At 41.3% G+C, this 19,304-nt stretch overlaps 1 protein-coding gene across 1 annotated transcript in view; it reads left to right on the top strand.

Moving 5' to 3' along the window:
- LOC103768887 (pleckstrin homology domain-containing family G member 1-like) overlaps positions 1-17,149 on the top strand; it is a gene marked incomplete at both ends in the record, with an annotated part of 26,729 nt that extends 9,580 nt beyond the window's left edge. The window contains 2 exons of the mRNA XM_008936050.1: positions 10,925-11,025; positions 17,080-17,149. Of these exons, the coding sequence (XP_008934298.1) occupies positions 10,925-11,025; positions 17,080-17,149 (171 nt within the window). The remainder of the gene's footprint in view (positions 1-10,924; positions 11,026-17,079) is intronic.
- Positions 17,150-19,304: the final 2,155 nt, after the last annotated feature.

Here is a 19,304-nt window from a genome sequence, read left to right as displayed (position 1 = left end):
CAAACCTACATGATTGGACTACCGCTCTCCCAGGGAGCTGCAGGATTGCCAAAAAGCCTGGCTGCCGCTGCTGTTGTCCTCCCTTTTCTTGCAACAGGGTGTAAATCCCTCAACCATGCTGTTTGCAATCTCCTACCTGCTTTCTAACTGCCAGTGAGTCTAGATGAAAGGGTGAAAGTTAATATTATTTTCTGGAAGTTTTATTTTTTTGAGAGAGGGGAGGCAAGTGCAAGATGTGGTTAAATACAGAATGCCCCATTTAAGAGTGTGGGTGGTGGGCAGGGGGTGACTATACTGAGGCTGGGTTCCCAGTTAGTGCAATATATAGAGCTCTTCTGGAGTTCAGAAAGTAGCAAAAGAGAGATCTGTTCACCTCTGCCCTCTGGGCTTGCTATTGCTCACTGGCAGGGGATGAGGAGCTGTAACAGAGCAGAGCAGCAGCCCTGGGAGAGCACCAAGTTTGTGGAGGGTGGACAGCAAAACTTTGGAGGAACAGAGCTGAGCGGCAGGAGAGAAGAGGTGCAGCTTTCATAAATGTTTTAATAAGGTGATATATTTGTTGCAGAATGGTTGAGATTTCTGCAAAGAAGTTTCAAAATTTGGAAGTGATATCTTAATGCCAAACAAATTTCTGTGTTGCCATCCAGACCGTGGTTTCTGGAATTTTATTTGCTTATTTTGACCATTTCCGTTTTGATCCTTGGAAATATTGGCCACTTTTAAATTTGTTATATCATTAATTAAACTTTATTTGTCAGTGAACAGTGTTCTTCTAGTAATCCATGACTTTTCACACCTGAAGACTTAACAAACCACATAGCAGTCTCTCTCTTTTCTGCTCTTACCACTCCCACAGATTAAGGTGTGGAGGTAGCTGCTATTTTTTGTGGTTTCGTGAGAAGACCATTTTGCAAACTTCTAAAATGTTTTCACTTGCAAACCACCCACTACTATAAGCTTCCATTTCATTACTGTCCATATATTAATAATAAGAGTCAAGCATTAGTCTCTGAGAATCATGTGGTTATTAAGGGTAAGATAAATGTGTGTTTAGGATATGCACAAATGTTATCCTCTGTGCTTGGTTTGCATTTTCGTTATTTGGGAAACAGACCCTTTCAGCTTCCTTTCTTGTGTCTTAAAATTAACATTTCTTTTCTGAAACATCTTGTTTAACTTGCAAGCATATCAAGATCTCCTTTAAAAAATGTTAACATTCATTTGCCTTGCAAATTGGGGAAAGTTTATTTAACAGGGTAAGGGTCTATAGCACAAGGCTCAGGTTCCCTTCCTGGCTCATTAACGCATTCAAAAGCTAAGAATGCCTTAATTCTCTCTGCTTTGTTTAACTATTATTCAACAAGGTTATAATCAGACCATTATAAGCCATGTTGTGAGAATTAATTTATGTATGTCCTGATGAACTTTAAAGATAAATTTTTGAAAGTTTATAATTGTTAAACATTTTCAGCTGGTACTTTTAAAAAAGCTCTAGGTTATTGAATGGTGATGATGATTGACACCAATGATGCCAAGCCTCTGTTGCAGGCTTAGATTTAGAAATCTTTAGAGCACTTCATCTGCTTAGGAACCTTAAAACATTTGACATCTGAATTAGTGCTTAATGTTTTCATTTGGCTGTCCTCATTACCGTGGCTTATTTATACTGTTTCCTCTTAACTTCAGGAAGTCGGATAGATGGTGGCCTCACATAGGTCTTCAGTGAAATGTCACTAAACTACTGATAGCACTTATTATCGTCCCATGATCTCCATCTGCGCTGTGAACTTGCCTCTTACTGCACCTTTGAGCAGTGATTCTGAGTGCCAGCTTCTGGGAAAAAATTCCTATAGCTGTGATTTAGAAGGTGGATGCTGGCTGACATGTGAAGATAGGTGTGGGACATGGTTTTAATCACCGGGTTACAACTTCAGTGAGTTAGTGTGCTGAAGTGTCTAAGCGTGGTTACATGCAAGTTTCTGTTCCCAGTGATTTACTCATATTGTCTTCACATATGATGGACAATTTAGGGGACTTGTCTGTGTGCAATCCATTAATCCCAGTTTGATCTTATAAGTGCTTTTAGTGCATCTCTATCAAATTACATTTTGATTTGACTAACAGCCTGACTTCCAAAGAGTCTTTTTAAAATGGGAAATTTTAGCATGAAATTCCTGCAGTTTAACAGTGGAATATTAGTGAACTTTGATTGTGTTTCATTAAAGCAAAATTTCACTTCAGTGAAGAAGGCAAAACTCCATGAAAGCGGTCCATCCAAGTGGGCTGGCACTTCAACACTGGAGCAGCTGGTAGCAGGCTTTGGCCCTCCAGAGAGCTTCATAGACACGGCATTCCAGCTAAAATGGCTCATGGGACAAGAATGACAGAAGAAGAAATCAGGCATTGATTTCTTGAAAGAAAGAGGGTACGTCAGCCCCTTGAACAGGTGAAGTGGGCATTGCAGGACACAGGCCTCCTTCCACCCAAGTCCTAGGAGGGAGCTGTAGGGCAGTGCTGAAAGCCGATGAGGGCATCCTCTGACACTAGGGCAGGGGCAAGATGCAGAGCTTGCTTTAGAGGCTCAAGGCTCTAAAGCAGTGGAGGGAAACCCACAGCTGCAGAAAGTTACGCTGCTTGTCTCCCAGTCATGCATAGTGGTGAGGCTGTTGTCCTAGACCAGTGACCCTATGGATGAACTCCGTGCAACAGCCTAGGGAGTATTAAGGGACTTCTCACTGACCAAGTTTTCCAGGGAAAATGCTTCAGTTCATTTCCCAGATGTAGCTGTGCTCTGACAACTTGGAACTCCTGTGACAAGACCTCTTGACTGTTACGTTGTTGACATTGACATGCCATAGAAATTTCTGACATTGTATACAACCCCAGCTTATATCTACATGGGCACAACTGTTCAAAGGCAGCCTGAACCAAAGAAAGCATGTGTCTTAGAGGTGCAAGACATAGCGTTAGGCCTCAGGAATTCCTCACTGCTAATTTGGGCAGATGTATACTCCCTGTGTGGCTTTCTATGCATGTGGATGAAGCCAAAGGGACCTACTGGGGGTCACTGCTTCCAGTCCTTAGTATCTGTAAATGGGACAGTGTTTTAACATCTACAATATAGGTGAGGAAGCCATGCTGATTATTGAAAATATATCACTCAGAAATGGCTACATTAAAAAAAAATATTTTTTTCTTTCCCTTCTTTTCTGTAGGTAGAATTTAATACTGTTAACTTTGACTTATCTGCAGACCCCTAACTGTGGAAAGTGTAGAGAGAAGTCTGTCACTATCACCTTACTCTGCAGTGTTAAACAGTGGAAAGAAAACTGAAATGTGCTTCTCTATTTTTAGTCATCCTTCATACCGGGTTCTCATGAGTGGTCTCACCATCAATCTTTGCCCTTTCTACATGCAGTCAGACAAGTATCATCTTACTGGATCACACCTGCTTTGTTGCTGCTGCCCACAGGCTGTGTGTGAGCTGACTGCATGTGGAAGTTGAGTCATAAGCACAGTTTGTCTTCCTCCACCCAGGGCCTGAGGAGAGAACTGATGCCAGCAAGGTGGCCTCTTGCAGTTCAGAGACTCTGCTGTTCTGTATGTACATTGGAGAGGAAAGAAATCAGTTGCAAATCATGCCTGGGAACAAATTGTATAAAGCATATGGGTTATTTCGACTGTTTCTGTTTGATGGCTTGCTGGCTGTCCGTGGTGGGAGGTATTCCCTTCACCCTTCGACTTTCATGGCAGGGTCGGTGTTCTGCAGACACACAGGTGTGTGCTTTGGAGCCCACCTGTGAGGCCTGACAGAGCCATTTCCCACAGGGGCAGAGCTTTGCTAGCAAACAAGTAGCAGTCTTATGGAGAAGGTAGTGAGGGACAGAAAGCAAATGGAAAGGCGGGTAGGAAGTGCATGGAGCCCAGGAGCTTTCTGCTCCCATTGCTGAAGTGAGCAGAGGAGCCTGCATCTACAAGTCTGTATTATCCCTAGAAAGACCCTGGTTTTGGCTGTGGGTTGCTGGCAGGACCATAGCCCCAGACAGGTGCTGATCTCTCACACTTGTCTGTGCTTCGACCAGTGTGAGGGTTTTCCAGCTTCAGATGTCTTAAAAAAATCCAACCAAATAAACACAACAGACCACCACAAAATACCACTCCCAACACCACTATTTTCACTAGGACTAGAAAGTGGAAAGACATGCTTGCACAAATTTCCTTCTCTATTTAACTTTCTGTCCTTATGTGTAGAGAAACTGTATGGTGAACAATGCAAGCATCTTTTGAAGTTGGATTTACTGGCATCATGAACATGGAACATTTGTAGCAGAAATAAATTATGATTCTGATTTTTTAAAACTCAAAATGCATCTGTAGTTACAAATATGCCTATTAGTATTTAGCTGTATTAGCCTCCTGTATGTCAATGTGATTGTGTTACTCACGGCCTGGGCTAGTGATTTTGTTACTCCTATGGGGACTGGAGCTACTTGTTGCTAGGTAGCAAATTCTCACCATCACATCAAAGAGCGTTTGTAAAGTTTCTCCCCTCTCTGTTAATAAATACAGGTAGGACACTGAAGCAAAGCTGCTGCCACTTCTCCTCCTACAGAGGAGTTTCAGAAGCAGGAGGTTAAGGGGACTAATTATCTGGACAGGCATGGATTTCTGCCTTACAAGTGGGGACATGCCAGACTGTCTCTGGAGGGATGAAAATGGCAAGGGCTTTCACATGGGATGGGAATTGGGAAATGCTGTTAAGAGCAATTGGGCAAGCATTTTCACTCTGAGAAGGGAAGGATGGGTTTGGTCAACATGAGGCTGCCTGTAGATATGGGACCAGTTTTGACTGGTTGTGGGAACTGAAGAGGAAGAATACGGAAGAGAGAAGATGAGGGGAGGAAAGCAGTCAGCAATGTGTTAAGCTTAAGTTTGGCCTTTTAAATGTTTTGCTACAAGTGTCTCCAAGTAAGCCATGATGCAGATTACAGCATACACACACTAAATAGAGAGCTTGTCTTCTTCCATCACAGAAGTTGTGAAAAAGCCAGGGGAGGGTGATGTTACTGTAGGGGTCTGCTACAGGCCACCCAACCAGCAGAACCAAGCAGATGAGGTCCTCCACAGGCAAATAGAAGCGGTTTTGTGGTCACAGGCCCTAGTCCTCATGGGGGATTTCAACCACTCTGACATCTGCTGGAGGGACAACACAGCTAGGCACCAGCAATCCAGGAGGTTCCTGGATTGCACAGATGACAACTTCCTCCTCCAAATAGTAGAGGAACCAACCAGAAGAGGTGCTATGCTGGACCTTGTTCTCACCAACAGGGAAGAGCTGGTGACCAATGTGAGGCTCAGGGACAGCCTTGGCTGCAGCGACCATGAAGCTTTTGAATTTAAGATCCGCAGGGCAGCTAGAAGAATGTATTCTAGGCTTACGACCCTGGACTTTGGGCGTGCAGACTTTGATCGCTTCAGGGATCTGCTGGCCAAAGCCTCGTGGGATGAAGCCCTAGAGGGAAGAGAGGTCCTTGTGGTCCCTTCCAACCCTGACAGATTCTGATCTGTTTTAGCAGAGGACTTTAGAGCCCTAATGGCTTAATGGTTGGAGTTGATGATCTTAAAGGTCTCTTCCAACCTAAAGGATTCTATGATTCTAAGTTGATGAAAACAAATATAATTTTGTGTTTTAAGTATAAAAAAGTATCAATCAGTCCTTGGACTCATATAGCCAAAGGAGCCAGAGCAAAAAAAGCAAAGTATATTTTGGTTTACAACTGTACCTTTGCTTTGCAGGCTGTAGCTGTCCTTTAAATAATTGAAAAGAGCTGCAGTGAGCTGCTCTGTCCAGAATTCAACATCCTTGGCCACCTGCTGTGGATAATACGCTATTTTTTGACCCACAAGGCATTCAGAGTATGTTGCTGTACATGCCAGATAAATCTATAAATAAAATAATAAGAAAAAAAGAATAGGGGAGGAAAAAAAAACAAAAACAAAAAAAACAACAACAACAACAAAAAAACCAAAAACCAACAAATGACAGACAAAAGGGGAATTGGTACGTATTATGATTACATATGTAATTGCCAAAATTAGCAATGGGGAGTGTGTTATAGCAGTTATTCTGTTGTACACCTGTTGCCCAACTTTCTCTTTGGTTTCAAATATGTAGATTGGTCAGCATGGCTCTAGCTAGCAGGCTGCAAACAGGATCCAGTTTATGGTATGTTTTCCTTCTGGCCTCCGACCTTTTCCTCAAAATGCTGTGGAGGTTGTGTTTAGGTGGCCAAGGCTGCTGAGCCATTTCGGTGATTCCTCTTCTGCACAGCCATCTGATTTAGTCTGTGTGCATCTGTGCTGCTCAGAGGGGAGTCAGGAAAAAATCTGGCCAGGAGTATGGTACAGCATCTAGGAATAAAAGCTGCCTTACTAGTAGTGTAGGGAGTATCAGAAAGCTAGGGTCTGAGTGATGTTTTGACACTGCCTGGCTTAGATCCTACTTGTTGTAATATTACATATTCTTCCTCAGGCTGCAGCACTAGAAGTCATTGGAGTTTTGATAAGTCCCTGGTTTTAAGCATTTTTTGGTCAGAGATTGAGTTTTGCTAATGGAAAACCTCAGCTCTTGAGCCAAAGAGAATGTTGCTTAAGTCCAGAAAGTCCAAAGACATATAACAGCTTTGCTTTCTCCTGCAGCCCGTGTTTATGCATTGGAACGCAAAATTTCTTGGTGGGTAGAATACTAGAATACTTCTGTTTTTCTTTCTTTTCTTTTCTTTTTTTTTTTTTTTTTAATATTTAATCAAATTTCTAGTGTCTTGTTTGCCTGCCTCTTGGTAAAGGTGTACCTATGCAACAATGCTGCTCTTTCAACGATTTTGCTTATCTTTGGTGATTTCCGTTCATCTACTGTCCTACCCTTTAAAGGGATTACTAAGAATTTCTGTAGTATATGTTTCTTGCAGGGCAGGATAAAAATTGATCCTTGTTTTACAAGGCAGTGTGGCTTTTAACTTTTTTTTTTTTTTAAGCATTACCATTGTTCATTTTAATGTATAATTTTAACATTCCCACAGTAATGGCTGGCTTATTATTTACTATTGTTCTGCCTGTGGTTGGTTTTTAAAGCTAAGTGTGTGTCTGGTTTCAAAGAAAACCTGGGTAGCTAGATGAAAATGTCCCATTAATTTGCATTTAGTTTCTAAAGCTTTGTCATGGAAAAGATTAGTTTAATCAATATGTGAAGATATTTTTGCTCATTTTGTACTTTTCTTGACAGTTTCTTCTCTTTACCAATTCATATAGTTATTTTTTTAGCTTCTGAGGTTAGTGTTGTCATCATTTTGTTCCTCTAGACATCTTTATTGTATGATTATGAAGGAGGAGACGGTAGTCAGGATTTGCAGTTTCTAACAGACATTCCTTCTGATGGATTTAGCGTGATGAAAGACTAATGGGGAGAACATCAAACTCAACAAGGCAGGGCAGTCTGGCAAGACTCTTCTAGTTTTTGGAGAGTTTCAGGAAATAGGATGAAAAAATTGTGCAATACTTTTAGAGTAAATCTCACTCCGTAAATCAATCTAAGCAGACTGGCTTTTTTTTTTTTTTTTCCCCTCTCCTATGAAGTAAGTTAAATGTTTTTGTCATACCTGCAGAGAAGTAATAAAAGGCCAGTAAGGGCAAAGGTTATAAACGAATCATTCAGTGCCAAAAGAGGGTCTATAGATGCTGACTAGCAACAAAGTGAATAAGGCCAGTACTCTGTTCTGATAAATTTCATTGATTTCTGCACTGTGTCATTATGGTTGCAGCTTGCCCTGTTATCTTGTAGCTCCAAACCTTTCATTATAGCGTCAGATGATAACAGCTGTTGATATGCTGCAGGAGGTTGCAGTGACTACCATGAGGGTAAAGTACCATTTGCTAAGAAATAATTAGGAAAAACCTCATGGCTGGGTAGCTTTGATCTGCCCGTGGTGTTGTCCTTGCAGAGGACATTGTATGCCAATACTGCATCTGTTTCCTGGGTGAGTTCATGAAGCCTTTATGAGAGCACACACACTCTACAAAGCAGTATAACCAGAAGGGTCCCACTTGCTGAGTCAGTGCAAGCGGTGTGCTGCTGCGCTGTGCCTGGGCTGCACCACGCCACTGTGTCAAGACCGTCCAATATCCACCTCCTTCGTATAAACATGGATATCTGATGCTCTTAGCTGCTGTGACTACCCTGCTGTCAGTGCCACGTCAGGGCAGCTAATGTCTAGCTCAGGTATCTGCTCACACGTACGACAGCAACACAAACATGTCTGTAGCTGTCAGACTTGCACAAGCCTTCAGTCCGCGATGTTAACAAAACCAGGAAGCTAAACATGAAAGCAGTCCCCAAATTCTGTGTGATTTCTGAACAGTATGAGGGGAGGTACAAGGCACTGCTGAATCCCAAGTATTTTGAACAAGTAACACTGTCCCTTTACTCTAGCTAAGCACAAATCTAAGTCTTAGTTTCTGGTTTGTTTCTGTTCTGATGCTGAGAGGAGAAGGAGGCCTGAAGCACAGTCTTAGAGAACTTTTAGCAAAGGAGAGCACAAGCTGTGGGTGTGTGGTACAACCTGATACTGGCATGCACTACGGGAATGCTGGAGAACTGCCAAAGCACCTGCAGATTGCTGCTTGGCAGGAACATTAGAAAGTACTTGGTTCCCTCTTTCTTACTAGGGGTTGGTAAAAGACTGAGGAAAACTGGGATAAGAGGCCAAAAGGAGCACAAACCAGGTCATGCTTGTAACACTGTATACAGTACTGGAAATAACTCTGGATGGTTTGTTATTTTGAAGAAACTCAAGCTCCAGCTGAGGTGAATGGATTTGAAAGGAACTCCTCTTTATTCAATAAATATGCTGTATGGAGTGAGTTATTGTAAGATTTCCATTCCTCTGCAATCTACCCTGTCGTAGCAGTTCAGGGTGCTGCAGTGTTCTTGCAGTGCTAAAAATATTTTCAGGGGATCAAAGTTCCACTGTTCTTCCACAATTTTATTTCTGTTCTTTACTTTTATATGCAGATTTGTATTACTGGGCAGAAAAGCTTATTTATTTACTGCCATCAATGGAGTAGCCCTGAATCTATCATGTACTTCTGCCTTTGACCTAGCATTTTCCTTGCTGCAGTCCTGTCTGCCTCACTATCCTGAACCTTTTATTCTGCAGCTTCTGAGTATAAATAAAAGGCCAAAGACAAGTTCAAGGAGTCACAGGGAGGCAGTTTCAATGACTTACTGCACAAATACATTCAGGGACAGGCTTGGACTAGGAAGCTGGTGTCAGCTGAGGGAGAAGGTAGAGTACATTAGATGCTATCACAGAAGAGATGAGATGGCTTTTTGGGGACCAGCCTGCTTGCTTGCCCCCTGCTGCTTGTTGCTGCTCTTAAAGACACTGAGCTTGCCTTGGAATAGGCTAGCTTGCTTTCCCTTGGCAAAAAATACCGAGTTTTGTGGGAGATGAGAGTGTAGATTATTGAGCATTAGGATAGGAGGAAGGGTACAGGGAAGCCTACTGGTACCTAAACCTGAATGTTGGTTACACCTGTGACTCTGCTGACACTATTTCAGTTGGAAAGAAGGATGTGGTGATGAGGATATTGCCCAAGTTCTGTAATTCTTAACTTTCATTATGAGAGCACCTAAAATTGAAATATCAGATCCATGGTTGGTCCAAACCCTATGTCTTCATGGGATTTACACAGAGAATAAGTCTTGGCCAGTGTATGTGTTCTACAGTACTTTTATTCTTTATGACTCTGGAACAGTTATATCTTAGAAGTTTTCGTGGTTTTCATGATGTTTTGCAGGGCTCTTTCCTTGTGGCACCATGGAATGCTGTGTTGCTTTTGGGAGGTTGCCACACCACGTTGTCTAGCTCCAGGCTAAGGGATTTTATTTTATTTCACATTGTTTCAGCTGTTTTCACTTTTACTTTATTTCCATCCTCAAGAAGATTTTTTTCATGACTGTGGCAGCACATTGGGTTTCTCAGTTTGAGTTGTAGCTAGTTAAATAGCCTACTGGATTTTTTTTCCCCTTATCTGAGAAACTGTAATACTGCAGCAGCAACAGAATGAATGGTGACGCTTCAGGAGCTGAGCTTTTATTAAAGCGAGGGAAGAGATGGAAAAGCTGTTCTCTCAGAACACTGCTGATCTGAGGTTTTTCTAGCTGTCTTGTTCCTATTCAGTTAAAGTGCCTGGATGACACGCTATCACTCTTGTAAATGTGAAAGGAAATCTTTGGTAGAGTATATAGCAGTGTAATTTGCAATGTAACTGTACGTGTGGTTGGAAATTGCATGCATGTATACACATTGTGAGCTGTTCTTTACAAACTCTGCATTGTTTTGTTATGATTAAAAAAACCAAAACAACCAATGGCTGTGGTGTGGTTTTTTTTTTTTTGGTTTTGTTTTGTTTTGTTTTTGTTTTTGTTTTTACAGTGGTTACTCTCCTGAGCCTGTGTTGCTTGTGTGCTTTATTCCCTTCATTATATAGGATTTCAGTTACTAAGATTGCATTAAATTACATTTTAAATCTCTTACCTTTACATTTCTTTTGTCTTTGAGCCAGTTAAATCATCAATTAAACTGTCATTGTGAAGGAAACCTGAATACATTTGTGTATCAGTAGCAAGAGGAATGTTGACTATCCTACCTAAGGGCTATAACTTAGTGTGCAGTCTTTTGTTGTTTTCTTGGTTTCAGTGAACAGGTAAGTACTGTTACCTTTCATAATAGAGTGACTGTTCACAGAGGGGCTGCTGAAGGCTTTACTGTAATAATAAGGTGAAACTGATACAGAGAGACTCGTCTTGTACAATAAAACATAGCTCCATTTACATCTGAAGGCCTTCTTCTCATTTCTCTTGTAGGACTACCTCGACTGTATCACTGACCAGACCAAGCTCTCCCTGGGGACAGAAGAGCGATCAGCCCTGTTTGGAAACATAAGAGATATCTACCATTTCAACAGGTAAGTTCATATTTAACTAAATGAAAACAGTTCAATAGGATCCGTTAATGGGGAGGGAGCAAGCCAAGCAAATACTCTTTTATCGCTTTAATACAGCCAAGATGGATAAACTGAGAAATGGCCTCTCTTTGATTCTCAGTGGGGTTGGTTTGCTGAGATCAGATTTATTTTTTTTTAGCTGTTTATTTTATGAATCAAATATGGTCTCAATTTACTTTTTTCTTGTTTTCATGCTGGATATTTCCATGAATTTAAGCCTAACCTTCCCTGTGCCCTGACAGAGCCTAGTGCAAGACCATGTGAATGAAATTCTTGCCTTACTACAGAGACATCATTTTATTCCTACTATATTGGGTCCTTTTGTGAACTAGTGTACACCGCCTAGATCTGGTAGTAGTAAAACACTACTTTGGTAGTATTTTATACTACTAGGGACTCCCTGAATTAATTTATCAAAACTGTGTTTGAGTTCTTTCCAGTTTAGTGAAGGTTTATGTTCAATATCTTTGCAGCCTTGTCTAAAACTTCACAGGTAGGATTCTGGTGTTTATTGGGAGCCTGAAGTAAAATTTTTTGCTTGTATGGCTAGTACTATATTGTGTAGGATCTGCAGTATCTGTAGCTTTCAGAGCATGCTACTATTCTTTGTCTGAATTCTCTGTTATTATAAAAATAGTGAAATTATTCAGCATTTAAGGAAAACCTAAATATTCAGTTGATGCAAGAAATACATTGATGTAAAGTTTCCATGTCTTTTGTATCCCATTACTCCTGTAAGAGCTCTCTTTGCTTGTTGATAAAATATCTCCCAAACTACTGTGTTCTTTGAAGAACAGGTAATTTAATTGACACAAAAGAGGACTCTGAAGTGGAGGACAAGCATAAAAGAGCATCTTTCCATGTTTTTCCACTATCATGGGAAGCTACTTTAAAGTGCTTCAGCTGCTGGGATGTCTATTCAGTATCAAAGGGAAGAGTGGGGATGGATCTATTCAGAACTTAGGGACAAAGGTGAAATCTAAAATCTTTTTCTGAAACTTAAAACAGCTACTGCGGAGTAATGGGAATACACTTCACTGGAAGGCTGCTGTGTCCTCCTTTGGCTACACAACTGATGTGACCAAATGTGTGTAACAATGAAAAATACATAGTGGTAACCTGATCATGTGTTTTAGAGCCATGAGACAATGATTGTGAGCTTACAGCTTCTTAGCAGTCACAGGATGGAAAAAAAAAACCCACCAGTCCCCACCGTTATATTTTCTGATACTGGAAAAGCTAGAGAAATGGCAGACTTGCTAGCTGGCATTATTGCAAATATTACCTCATTAAAATAACTTCAACTATGATCAATCATCATACAGAATAATTGAGTTGCAAAAAATATTTGAAGGGGTTAAAATGAAAAAAAGGAAAAAAGAAAATAATAAAAAGTGTTTTGGGTGATGTTAGAGATAGGTATGTAGGTATGTTACAGTGGTTAAAGCTCAGTGGAAAGTTGTCCAAAGCCTCTAGTAAATTACTGATGTATTTCAGGCCTTCTAATTTAAAATTCTGCATGGAAATTATGAGCTTTTAAGACTGAACAGTCATTGTAGATCCCAGTATAGCTTCAAGGATTAAGTTCCCTCCTGTGTGAAACTTGGCATGTCGATTCTGGGTCCTAAACATACTCTGGAGCGTTTTTATTTATTTTTACTTTTGAAAAAGTCCATTTGACAGTTCTGTGTTAGTAGTTTCAGATGCTTTTTGTGAGCATTTTTTAATAGTTTAAGAATTACCTTGTTTTTCTCAACTTTGACCATTAATCAATGGTCAAAAGTTTTAGTCTTGGGGTTTTTTGGACTTCGTATAGATCTGAGAAATTTCATTTCAGTAAACTGGATTTTGTCTTAGCTAAACTACTGAAAATTTTTAGGTGTTGAATGGCAGAAATGATGGTCAGGATAGTAACTGATAGTCTTGTGACTATGATCTCTTTTTAGAAAGCTATTTCTTAAAGGAGAATCACTGACCATATACTGGCCCACTGGTCCTACTACTACTCTTGCAAAAAGCTCCCCCACTATTAATTTATTTATTCATAAGGGGGAAGTATTCTCTAAGTTAGCATTTGCTGCCTTTCTTCCCTGGCTTCTCTTGTTGAGATTCTTTCTAGTGTCAGTTTAAGATAAACTCTCCACCTGATACCCTGACTTGATTCTGAAATAGGAACTCTGCAGAGAAACATGCTCAAGTTTAGTACTGCTACTACTACTCAGATGATCTTGGGAGAGGCCCAGCTGAAACTTCTACTTCTGACCCAGGTCATCCTTCACGATCCTTGTCCACCAGTGACTACTGAAGCACACGAATACAGTGCAGGGCCATTTTCTGTAACTGCTGTGTTCAGCAGTTCCTGTGCTCTAAGCTTCATGGTAGTAAGGGCTGGCTTGTTGTCAGGAGGAGCCTTTATAAAGCCTGTAAGAGCTCACCTTTAATGGAAAAGTTTGTTTTTTTTCTGAATGGAAAGAAATTAGTCTCAGCCATAGGATTTTTGGGACAGTGAAGTTACATCAAAGCTAAATTTCTCTTGATAGATATTTTTTTCTTTTTATTGAAAGTCTGGACTTTTCAGATTAACTTTCCGGAATTTTATATGGTGGAAGTATTCTACCATGAAATCCAGACTGTGCCTGCTATGTCCATTTTTGTTTTGAATGTTGTATTCTGTCAAGCACTGAGAGAATGAAGTTTTTCAGATGTGCTGTTACTTTAGCACTTATGGCTAGACTGCACAGGACTTGGTCATCAACCATTACTTTTTTCTTTTTTTTTTTATCATGGGTTGAGGACAAACCCTGCTGTTTCCTCCCTGCGTCTTTCCATTCCACTAAAATTGCCTGTCTGATGTTCCTGTCATTACCATCTCTTGCTCCAATTTAGATCAGAACAGAGGAGAAAAATACTTGTCTTGTTTTAAAATGGTGTGGTGATGATACAAAATGAGTGACTGTGACCACTGAACCTAAGGTCTTTGTCTGTCTTTGTTCCTTGTGACTGATGGCTGATTTCTCCCCTTCCTTCCTCTAGTAATTAGAGAAGCAAAGAACAAGTCAGGAAACTTTTCTGGTTTACTCCTTTTCTAACTTGCAGAGGGAAATTGTGCCTGCTTAGAGGGGAAAAGGGTAGTTTCCTAGATACAGGCTCAGCAACTCTTATGTGAAATTTATTCAGGGAACCAGCTGTGAGATGGGAGAAAAGTAGCCCTGAACGGAAAATCATCTGATGAGAAGGGGGTGGGGGAAGGAAAGTTCTATCAGAGAACAATTTGGCAGAAAACTCAATTTCTTCTCTCATTTTAAAATACAGTGTTCAGTAAGACTGTTTGGATCAAGGAGAGACCTTTGATGTTTTTTTCTTCTTCTGCTTGAACTCTTTGTTTCATTGAATTGGCTTTTGAGAACTGAGTGTCATACAATAGAGACCATGCTCTCTTACTGCTCTAGTCCTGTTACAATTTAGTTAATTTCCTGCTTGGCATGTAAGAAATATAAAATCTTCTCAGTAAATTTTATTTTTATGCGTGTAGTATTTCTATATTCCCCTCCAGAAAACTTTTTCCATGCTAGTCATTTTTCTTCAGTGAACAGACTCACTAAAGGTAGAAAAATTTTCTTGAGTGGGATTATTATCCCTCTTCTTGTATGTGTAGAATCACAGAATCATTTTGGTTGGAAAGACCTTTAAGATCATCGAGTCCAAACACAAACCTAACACTACCAACCAAATCCACCACTAAACCATGTGCCTGAGCATCTCATCTACATGTCTTTTAAATACCTACAGGGATGATGACTCCACCAGCTCCCTGGGCAGCCTGTTTCAGTGCTTGATAACCCTTTCAGTGAAGAATTTTTCCTAATAGCCAGTGTAAACCTCTCCTGGCACAACCTGAGGCCATTTCCTCTTGTCCTATCTCTTGTTAGTTGGGAGAAGAAACCATCATCCACCTCATTACGGCCTCCTGTCATGTAGTTTTAGAGGGTGATAAGGTCTCCCCTCAGCCTTCTCTTCTCCAGGCTAAACAGCCCCAGTTCCCTCAGCCACTCCTCCTAAGACTTGTTCTCTAGGCCCTTCAACAAATTCCTTGTCCTTCTTTGGACACACTGCAGCACCTCAATGTCTTTCTTGTATTGAGGTGCCCAAAACTGAACACAGTACTCGAGGTGCAGCCTCACCAGTGCCCGCGTACAGGGGCATAACCACTTCCCTACTGCTGGCCACACTAGTGCTGATACAAGCCATGGTGTTGTTGGCTCTCTTGGTCACCTGGGCACACTGCTGGCTCATGTTCAGCTGACTGTCGATCAACACCCTCATGTCCTTTTCTGCTGGGCAGCTTTCCAGCCACTTGTGCCCAAGCCTACAGCGTTGGCTGGCATTGTTATGACCCACGTGGAGGGCTTGGCACTTGGCCTTGTTGAACCTCACACCATTGGCCTCAGCCCATTGATTCAGCCTGTCCAGATCCATCTGAAGAGCCCTCCTACCTTCAGGCTTATCTACACTCCCACCCAGCTTTGTATCATCTGGAGATTTACTGAGCGTGCAGTTGATTGCTTCATCCAGATCATTGATAAAGATATTAAAGAGAACTGTCCCCAGTACTGAGTCCTGAGGAACACCACTTGTGACCGGCCACCACCTGGATTTAACTCCATTCACCACAACTCTTTGGGCCCAGCTATCCAGACAGTTTTTTATCCAGCAAAGATTATGCCTATCCAAGCTATGAGCAGCAAGTTTCTCCAGGAGGTTACTGTGGCTAACTCTCAAAGGCTTTACTAAAGTCCAGGTAGACAACGTCCACAGCCTTTCCCTCATCCACTAAGCAGGTTATTTTGTCATAGAAGGAGATCAGGTTCATCAAGCAGGACCTCGCTTTCATAAATCCATGTTGACTGGGCCTGAACCCTTGGTTGTCCTGTATGTGTTTCATGATGGCACTCAAGATGATCTGTTCCATAACCTTCCATGGCATCAAGGTCAGACTGACAGGCCTGTACTTTCCCAGATCCTCCTTTTAGCCCCTTTTGTAGATGGGAGTCACACTTGCTAACCTCCAGTCCACTGGGACCTCCCTAGCTAGTCAGGACTGCGGATAAATGAAGGAGAATGGTTTGGTGAGAACTTCTGCCAGTTCCATCAGGACCATTGGGTGGATGCCATATGGCTTGTGTATGTCTAAGCAGAGCAGCATTTCCCACACCACTTCTCCTTGGATTATGGGGCCTTCAGTTTGCTTCCTGCCCCTCTCTTCCAGCTAAGGGGACTGGGTACCTGGATAGCAGCTGGTCTTAGTGTTGGAGACTGAGGTGCACAAGGCGTTAAGTACTTTGGCCTTTTCCTCATCCTCAGACGCTATGTTTCTCCCTGCATCCAATAAAGGATAGAGATTCTCTTTAGCCCTCCTTGTTGCTGATGTATTTATAGAAACATTTTTCTGTTGTCTTTCATAGCAGTGGGAAATTCATGTTCCAGCTGGCATTTTTATTTTCTCCCTGCATAACCTTACAGCATTCCTGGGTCTTACCTGTGTGTTTCAGGCCAGCTCCTCATCTTCCTCAGTCAAGTAAAGCTCCTAGAACACACAAAGTCTTTATAAGACAGGGCATGTGCTTCCATGTCCTTTAAATTGTGTTAATTTTGAATTGTGTTAGTTGATGCACAAGCTATATAAATATCTGACTACACCATTATGAGTGTAGTAGAAGAGCTATCAATCTGAAGGAAGAGTCTCAGCTTTGCTTAGGAGATCAATCCATGGTCATTGTGATGGCATTTCTTTAGAGTGCTCCTCTGCCTCCAAACAAAAAAAATCCTATCGACTATACATCTAGAGGGAAGAGGGGCATCAAAGGGATTCTTTTTCCCTTTTTTGGGACTCCCTGCCTCATTAAGAGCTTTGGGCATCACTGCCATGAATGAAGCACTGACTGGCTCCAAAAATACAGGCGTGTCTGTTTCAAGGTGTGGCATAATTGTCTTTCCTTTTCCTGTTCTTTATTTTAGTGAACTTCTGCAAGATTTGGAAAACTGTGAAAATGATCCTGTGGCTATAGCAGACTGTTTTGTTTCCAAGGTAAGTAGCTAATGCAGGAGTCTGCAACGCAACAACAGTTGCAGAGTGATATGGGGGAATAGGATAAATTTATTAGTTTTTGAGACCTAATTTTGACAGCCTGTGTGACTTTGATCAAGAAAAGTTAGCAAATCCATTGAAAGGGAAGGCATTTCTCGTAGACGAGAGGAATATGATTCTGATTTGCATTTAAAAAAAAATGTTATTTTTATTAAGTGTATCTGAACTGTTGGAACTGTTTATTTAGGGTTCATTTATGGACCTTTTTTTTGTGGTATGTTACAGGGATTCATTTTTTTCCTCCTGTTTTTAATATAGGTGATCAAGTGATGCTCCAGTTGTGCCTTGTCAGTTTAAAACCAACTAGAGAATACAACTCAGCTGCCTTTTTAGAAAAGGCAATAACCTTAACATACTTGTGGCCACTGAGATGTATTTTCTTCCTGAATCCAGCAGTCAGAGCTTTAATTTTCTTTTCAAAGTGGATGGCTCAAAGTCTAGCCTTAAGATTCAGATCTATTCTCTGAAATACTTGCCAGATGAATGTTGAGAACATTTCATCTTCATTCGATTGGGCAATTCTGAATGCAAAAGTATGGAAAAGGAAAAGTGGTCAGGTGTGGGAGAAATGCAGGGAATCAAAGCAGGTGTGTTTCATTCTAGGAAGCAGAGACACAATTGGGGAGAACTAGAAAGGCTATAATGGGTAGGACAACAAGAGATGAAGTAATTTTGGCTACAGATGACTGCAGTTCACTGCAGATTTCACTGGAGAACCCACACTTGCCTTGAATCTGTAGAGCCCAAATGTGTTAAGAAGTAATGCCATCTACATGGTATTTCTGGGGGAAGAGGAATGGAAGAGGAGCATGTAGTACTTTAAATTTGGATAATCTCTCTGCAGCTCTGTGTCTGTCTCCATTAAAAGAAAATAAATAAAAAACCCAACAGCAACAACAACAAAAAAAAACCTCACAAAACTTACATGTTTTAGGCTCTATTGTGAAATCAGTATTGCCCGCACCAAGCATTCAGTAGAATAGGTCTAATACAAGAATTTTGGATTAACTGGAGCACTCTATGGTTTTTGGCTCTGTTGTGACAGAAGGGATTTTATTGGAAAGGGGAGTGATGATGCCAGTTTAAGGCTGCCATTTCACAGGATCATTTGCTTGAGCCGAGTTTGAGAAAGCTTGTTTAGTAAATGATCTTTTGTAAGCGCTGGGAAAACCCTAGTGTTGGGACCACTACTACAAAAGTTGGATTTATTTTTGCCTCATTGCAGTGGGGTTTATGGCATATTGCTATTGCTCCAAATAGCCTAGACTGAATTGAAGGAGAGAGAATGGGAGAAGGGCAAGTGCAAGGTCCTGCTTCAGGAATGGAATAACCCCACATGCGCACTGGTTCCAGCTGACCAGGAAGCAGCTTGGCAGAATTGGATCTGGGTTGCTGGTGAGAAAGGAGTTCAGCATAAGCCAGCAGAGTGCCTGTGCAGTGAAGGCCAATTGTGAGGCCTTCAGGGTATTTACAGATAGCACAGTTTACAGCTGGTAGATTTTTCTGCTGTACTCCTTGCTTGTAGCTGGGATGGGTGAGACTACTTCTGGCTGGGACATGAAACAGAGGTGGTGCAAGTGATAATAGCAAGTCCAGGAAAAAGTTGCACTCGTGTTCATATTGGCCAGCTGAAAGAAGTTTTCTGGTACACTTTCTGGCCATTGGTTCCAAAATCCATCTGCATGACATTGCTTGTGCTTTGTGTTCCTTTGTCAAATGCTTTTGGCATTTGTATTATTGGCAGGCAGTTGCCTGATGGCTCAGAAATTGCTGGAGATTGCAGTCCTAAAAAGCATTTTTTTATCTACATCCAGACAAGTGCAAACACTTAAAAGCAAAGTCAAACAATACCAAAATACCCCACAGTTCTGGTTTTGGCCATGAAGATGTCATTACAGCAACTGCTGAGCGTCTTAACAGACTCCAGTTGTGCATTCTTGATTGCTTGTATCTTTCCAGCATTGGGTAGTGGAAACAAAACTGCCTTTTTTGGTAGTATGCAGTGCTCCTAGTCTTATGGGACTTCGGCCATTTATTGTTTGATTGCTCTGAGTGTGCTTGATCCTCACTGTGACTTAAGTATGGGGATAATATC

The sequence above is a fragment of the Merops nubicus genome, unplaced genomic scaffold, assembly GCF_000691845.1.
Source record: "Merops nubicus isolate BGI_N331 unplaced genomic scaffold, ASM69184v1 scaffold2162, whole genome shotgun sequence".
Lineage (NCBI taxonomy): Eukaryota > Metazoa > Chordata > Aves > Coraciiformes > Meropidae > Merops > Merops nubicus.
This window is presented reverse-complemented; position numbering and strand designations above follow the sequence as displayed.